This window comes from Rattus norvegicus, chromosome 4 (assembly GCF_036323735.1).
Source record: "Rattus norvegicus strain BN/NHsdMcwi chromosome 4, GRCr8, whole genome shotgun sequence".
Taxonomy (NCBI): Eukaryota; Metazoa; Chordata; class Mammalia; order Rodentia; family Muridae; genus Rattus; species Rattus norvegicus.
The window spans coordinates 95,241,932-95,248,996 of NC_086022.1; the positions used below are offsets into that span (position 1 = coordinate 95,241,932).

The window sequence follows — 7,065 nt, forward strand, 5'->3', positions numbered from 1 at the left end:
CCGGAGAAGCTTCGTTGCACGCGACCTGGTGTGCGATCTCCGAGTGAGAGGGGGAGGGTGAGAGGAGAAAAAAAAAATCAGACCTTGCAGAAGAGACTAGGAAGGTTTTTGTTGTTGTTGTTCGGGGCTTTCCCCCTTCGTTGAACTGGGTTGCCAGCACCTCCTCTAACAAGGCACCTCCGAGCCAGTGCATTGCGATGTCCCGCCTGCTGCATGCAGAAGAGTGGGCTGAGGTAAAAGAGTTGGGGGACCACCATCGCCATCCCCAGCCGCACCACATCCCTCAGCTGACGCCACAGCCACCTGCTACCCTACAGGCGAGAGACCATCCGGTCTACCCGGCAGAACTGTCCCTCCTGGATAGCACCGACCCACGCGCCTGGCTGACTCCCACTTTGCAGGGCCTCTGCACGGCACGCGCCGCCCAGTATCTGCTGCATTCTCCCGAGCTGGGTGCCTCCGAGGCCGCGGCGCCCGGGGACGAGGCTGACGGCCAGGGTGAGCTGGTAAGGAGAAGCGGCTGCGGCGGCCTCAGCAAGAGCCCCGGGCCGGTGAAAGTGCGGGAACAACTGTGCAAGCTGAAGGGCGGGGTTGTAGTAGACGAGCTGGGCTGCAGCCGCCAGCGAGCCCCTTCCAGCAAACAGGTGAATGGGGTACAGAAGCAAAGGCGACTGGCAGCAAACGCAAGGGAGCGGCGCAGGATGCACGGGCTGAACCACGCCTTCGACCAGCTGCGCAACGTTATCCCGTCCTTCAACAACGACAAGAAGCTGTCCAAATATGAGACCCTGCAGATGGCCCAGATCTACATCAACGCCCTGTCGGAGTTGCTGCAGACTCCCAGTGTCGGAGAGCAGCCACCGCCGCCAGCAGCCTCCTGCAAAAATGACCACCATCACCTTCGCGCAGCCGCCTCTTATGAAGGAGGAGCAGGCGCCTCTGCGGTAGCTGGGGCTCAGCCAGCCCCGGGAGGGGGCCCGAGACCCACCCCGCCTGGAGCTTGCCGGACTCGCTTCTCCACCCCAGCTTCCTCCGGGGGTTATTCAGTGCAGCTGGACGCTTTGCACTTTCCAGCTTTCGAGGACCGGGCCCTAACAGCGATGATGGCACAGAAGGACCTGTCGCCTTCGCTGCCCGGGGGCATCCTGCAGCCAGTACCGGAGGACAGCAGCAAAACATCTCCCAGGTCCCACAGAAGTGACGGAGAGTTTTCCCCCCACTCTCATTACAGTGACTCTGACGAGGCCAGTTAGGAAGACAACAGCACCCTGAAAACTGAGACAACCAAAAGCCCTTCCCAGCGCGCGGGGAAGTCCCGCGACAAATATCCCTTCCACCACCCTTTAATTTTTGCTCTACGTGATCTTTGTTAGCAACGATGTGACTTCGGAGGGCTGCGGCTCTTCCAAACCCCTTCCTCCTACCTTCTGCTTCCTCTGTATATAGATTCAGTGTCATTATATGTACCTTTACATGTCATCGTCCCATAGTCCGTGCTGCCAATATGCTGCTAAAATGTCGTATCTCTGTCTCTGGTCTGGGTTTCACTTAATTTTATACCTTGGGCGTTCATCCTGGTGTGTTGCGCTCACTCACTCGTAAGGGAGTTAGTCTTCGAAGTTGTTTCCCCAAGCGCATTCGGTGCTTAACTGAACACGAACTATTGAGTTGTTAAAATGCATGGGACAGATAAGAGAATCTGTAGAGCTTAAACACCGAGTGTGTCTAGCGGACCCAGAACACGCACTTCATCACTGGCTGCTGTGCCGCCTTGAAGAAACTCAACTGCCAATTGCAGACCAACTTTTGATTTTAAAAATAGCCACTCGTAATCCTTAAACTCTTTGCAAATGTTTGTTTTTGCAAATGAAAATTAAAAAAACATGTAGTGTCAAAGGCATTTGGTCAATTTTATTTTGCTTTGTTAACATTAGAAAAGTTATTTATTATCGCGTATTTGGACCCATTTCTACTTATTTGCTTTTTTTTTTTACATTTTCTACTCGAGATCATTTTATTTTGATTTAGCAAATCCAGTTGCCATTGATTTATGTATGTATGCTCTTTACAAATGATAAAATAAACTTGAAAAAACCACCTTTTAGTTGTCACGTGTTCTATTCCAGTAAAATATTTAAAAAATAATAATTTGTAAGTGACGGTGTAGAAATTATGAGACTTGCTGTTTCGACGACTGTTGCAAACCTATTACCTTCCAGTAGCATCGGATGCACAATAAATTGTGAGATCAAATGTACCCAGCTTTGCATCATGGCTTGCCTTTGGGTGGCCAGGATCTCTGTGTCCTTACTTCTAGAGTCAACAATCTCCAGGAGAAGCCAGTGCTCTCTGTCTCCATGGCTCTGGTCCATGATGGTTAATATCATAGAAATACCTGTTTACACTCAACAAAAAATATCTGGAAACTTTCAGGTACACAACTCATGATCTATAGGGGAGAGGTATCTACAAGAGAAGAGGGGACAATGGTAAAGGACTTGAGGGGAAGGATAGGTTGGCAACCATTGTTTCAACATAAGAAGCTAGAAGACTAGATACTTGCTTTACTATTGCTGGCCGCCAGTGAGGTATTTTTTTCTTTTCAAGCTCACTTCTTCCAACTCAAAACTAGCATTTGTCTTTAATTTTCCCCCAGAACAAAACAGTCAAGTACATTCTTAAGAGAACTTAAGAGACCTATGACGCTCACCCCAGGTGTCCACATGGGGTAGAAATCTATTCTGGGATCCCAGGACCAGAGATCTTAGGAAAGCTAATGCAAAGTGTGTGGAGAAGAGAAATCGGAACTTTTGCAATGCATTTGATTGATTAATTTAGGTGAAGTACTGTTCATTAAACTCAAGTCTCCAAAATACTCTGCCCAGTAAACATCTCTGAATTTGAGGGGTGCGCTATAAGCAAATTCATTGCCTTCTTTGTCATAATTAAATGAAGGTACCCCACAAAATAAGAGGCGTTAGTTTACTAGGTTTTGTATCCTACTCTGTCATCACTTTAGTAGGAAAACTAAATTCACAGATTGCAGCTGAAAAAAAAAAAAGTGCTTGCCCAGGAAGCAAAGGTTTTCCTCCATTGTGGAAGAATTGCAGAACTCTTGCTGGCCACTTAAGGTATGGTAACATTCTGTTGAAGCCTGTCCAGGAAAGTTCAGCAGTTCTCCCAGCTCTCTGGGAGAAGTGCAAGGTGCAAGGTGGTTAGGGCCACTTTCCGGGAAAGGAACAGTGTCCCTGCCCATAGATAACCCACAAAGACAAGCACTGGGAATCTTTATATTGCTGAAAAGCATAACAAAAAACAAAAAGAAAAAAAGTAAAAAAAATTGCTTTGTTTTCTCTTAATAAGCCAACCAGATAAAAAACAGATGTGAAGGACAAGATACAACTTTTCCGTATTTTCATTTATTTGACTAAAGGTGGTCTTCCCTATGTGTCAGGGTGGGGGTGGTGGCTGATATTCTTTTATATGCTGGAAATATGAAAAAGGAAAGTGGGAAGTCCTTTTGCTTCCAGAGAAAACAACCAACATTTAAAACCACTCATGTGTACTTTGTGTTAACCAAGGAGGAAAAAGATTCCATCAACATCATTTTCGTTGACTCCGAGAAAATAGAAACAGCTCCGGAACACCCTCCTTCACAGCGTTTACAGACAAGGAAACGGCAGCCAATCGTACAGAGAATACCACTATCCATGGTTACTCTGATGTTTCTGATCACCCGATCAGGGAGCCCGCTGGCAAATTTCCTCTTCAGCAAAATGAATGGTGGGGAGTTGTTTCTGTCTAAAGGTAGTTCCAAATGGGCTTTTGCTGCCACGATGAGCAGAACTTCCACTTCACCTCTCTGAGTGAGGAAGTCTTGTTTGCTTCTTAGGAGGGAAACAAACATTCGAGAATTTCAAATTTTAACTCTTTATTATGTTGATGGAAAAGCAACGGAAAATTCTTCTGGCTCATCCAGATGAGAACAAAGTCAGACTATTTTGTGGCAAATTGTGTGCTCAGAGTTTAAATTAAAACTTTAACCTCTTCTCTTCATCCCATTTCTTTCTTTTTCCACATTTCCTTCTCTCTCTCTCTCTCTCTCTCTCTCTCTCTCTCTCTCTCTCTCTCTCTCTCTCTCTCTTTCTTTTTTTAATGCTGGCATTTCTTTGAAAGAGATCCACTCCAAGGTCCAGCAATGAAGTTTGCATAACAAACGTTTGGCAGCCCCCTCTCTCACACCCCATTAACAAGCTGTAACATATAGCTGCAGGTTGCTATAATCTCATTAATATTTTGGAAACTTGAATATTGAGTATTTCTGAGCGCTCATTCCCCATATGCCAGACCACTCCTGCCATGCTGACTGGTTCCTTTCTCTCCATTATTAGCAATTAGCTTCTACCTTCCAAAGTCAGATCCAAGTATCTAAGATACTACCAAAGGCATCAACTCTGTATGCAAGTTAGGCATGCTTAATATCACCCAAACAAACAAAGAGTCAGCACTTCTTAAAATAATGAAGATAGATAAATCGGGTTAGTTCTTTGGGACACTGCTGGTGTTTTCCAGAGTTTTCTATACTTTAAGCAGCTTGTTTTATATTCTGTCTTTGCCCTCAGCCAACCAACATTTTTATTTGTTGGGGGTTTTGGCTCACCACACTTTTGGAAAGTTATTTGATTTCACGGGGAGCTGAAGGAAGATTGTTTTTGGCAACGGACAAGTTTAACACGTTCTTCATGGGGCATTGCGAATGGCAGATCTATCAGAAAGGGAGGGGGAATAACTTCCCCATCGTGAACCAGCAGGAGATCAGAGCTTTCCTGAGGTCTTTCTATTGATTTTAAAGATTTAAAACTGAGCCCCAACGTTATAATTTTATTGAAGAGTGTCGTGGAATATAAATCTCCTCTGTTAACTTAGAAGTTCAAGAAAGGAAAGGAAAGAAACGGAGCCACTTGCCAGCTACAACCTAGACAGAGCTCTTGCTAGTGAGAGGTGAAGACCACGGGCAAGGACGGGTAGTAGCTGAAATGTTTGCAGTTCTTTCCCTGCGAAGGCTCAGGACACCGGTCAGAGAGGGCGACGAGTCACCCCTTTCCTTCTCGGCTCCTGACTGGAAAAGGCAAAAGGGAGCGGAGAATGGGTTAAATCCCAGGACGCAGGGGAGAGGCAGGGGAGGAGAGAAGTCGGAGGAAGATAAAGGAAAGGACAGGAACCAAGAAGCGTGGGGGTAGTTTGCCGTAATGTGAGTGTTTCTTAATTAGAGAGCGGCTGACAATAGAGGGGCTGGCAGAGACTCCTGGCCCCGGTGCGGAGCGTCTGGAGCGGAGCACGCGCTGTCAGCTGGTGAGCGCACTCGCTTTCAGGCCGCTCCCCGGGGAGCTGCGCGGCCACATTTAACACCGTCGTCACCCTCCCCGGCCTCCTCAACCTCGGCCTCCTCCTCGCAGACAGCCTTGCTAGGCCCCCCACCGGCAAAGTTTACAGAAGCCAGAGCCTCTCGCCGCCCCCCACCCCCCGCACTCGCCCGGGCCCCTCTGGTCCCCAGCTGCGCAGCGGGAGCCGCCACTGCCCACTGCACCTCCCCGCAACCAACCGCCCCTCCAGAAAAGGAGCTTGCTAAACTCAGAGCCAAGCAAAGCCTAGGGGAGGGGATGAGGACGGCGGCAGCAGCGGGAGAGCAAGGGGGCTGCGGCACCTGAAGCAGTGAACCAGCAAGGGTCGGGAAGCCAGCGCATCCCGCGCGGGTGGGGACCAGAAGCGCTCCCCATCAGTCGCCTAGCGTAGAGCTCCGCCTGCTTGGAGATGTAGTCTCCTTTCCACCTCAAGATAAGATTTCCTAGGTCTGCGCTACTCGGAACCGTTTTAAAAATATCCTGAGTTTAAAGGCCAGTAAAAAAAAGACCTGTGTCTGTGGATGCTGTCTTCCACTTGTCAATCACACGCCCCTCACTCATCTCTCCTTTGCTTTTTAAGAAGAATGAAGGGCACGCGGATTTTAGGTTCCTCTACACCAGGTCAGCCCTGCCTTTTTGGGTCCCAGTTGGACTTCTGTGTCAAATCTCAAGGGAGGCAGGGCCTAGTCTACAAGTTCACTCTTTCCACCAAGACTAGAGGTTCCTCCACCTGAAGACAGACCAAGGGAAAATACGGAATCTCTTTAAAAGTCACGATTCTGATTGTAGAGTCAAGGTATCTGATGAAGGAGGCTAGAAGTCCTTCTGAGTTGCTGTCCTGAGAGCCACTCCTTCCTCTTGGGGGTTGTGGGTGGGGGCTGGTTGCTTGTTTAGGTCCTGTAGAAAGCTCTCCAGAGCTAGCCCAACTTCCTGCTTTCTACCAACTCTTGAAACTTCGTGTTCCAAGTAGGAGCTAGGATTACAAGGGATCCTGCGTTCCTCAGGCCCCATGTGACACAGCAAATACGGAGCACGCATCCTTCTTTCTGTTTTAGGAGGGATCTGGGCCCTAGCTGTCAGGGCAGGTTTTTTTCTTTTACCATAATGTCAGATGTTTCAGAAAACCAGCAAGCAGATAAGATTTCTTTTCCTGAAAAAAAATTTTTTTTATCCCAAGACACATTGATTCAGTTGGGGGTGGGGGGGGGGGACCGTAAGTCTGCATTTCCTGGTTCCTGTGGTGAATCGGATACCAGCAGATAACTCCTAGAGCACAGACAGTCCAGTCTCCAACGGACTCCTTGGCATTGCCTGTTTATGACCTGAGCCTAAACGTTTCTCTTTACTCCATTTACACCTGTTAGTGTCCCCCTACCCAACCCACGGGGAGAAACAACCTGGCTTTTGGATCTCCAGCATTGTTTTCAGGCTGTGGGGGCTGGGGCAAGTGTCTGCAGGGGGATGGCAACAGCCTCTGAAGGATAAAGGCACTGGTACAGGAGCACTCATTTCGCTCTTGACTAACAGGAGAGGGATAGGACAGGGATAGGAGAAGGAAGTTAAAGTCATAATCATGATGCTCGTAAAAGCCAGGAATAAGAATTTGCTCAGGCTAAACAAACTATGAACAGGTACGTGAAGCAGGGCTACCAGGAAGTCCTTT

General features: G+C 48.1%; 1 protein-coding gene across 1 annotated transcript; it reads left to right on the forward strand.

Annotated features, from left to right (window-relative positions):
- The first annotated feature begins 1 nt into the window (after nucleotide 1).
- Atoh1 (atonal bHLH transcription factor 1) lies at nucleotides 2-2,097 on the forward strand. The gene has a single exon (NM_001109238.1). The coding sequence runs from the start codon at nucleotides 198-200 to the stop codon at nucleotides 1,251-1,253; it is 1,056 nt and encodes a 351-aa protein (NP_001102708.1). The 5' UTR covers nucleotides 2-197; the 3' UTR covers nucleotides 1,254-2,097.
- The last annotated feature ends 4,968 nt before the right edge of the window (nucleotides 2,098-7,065 follow it).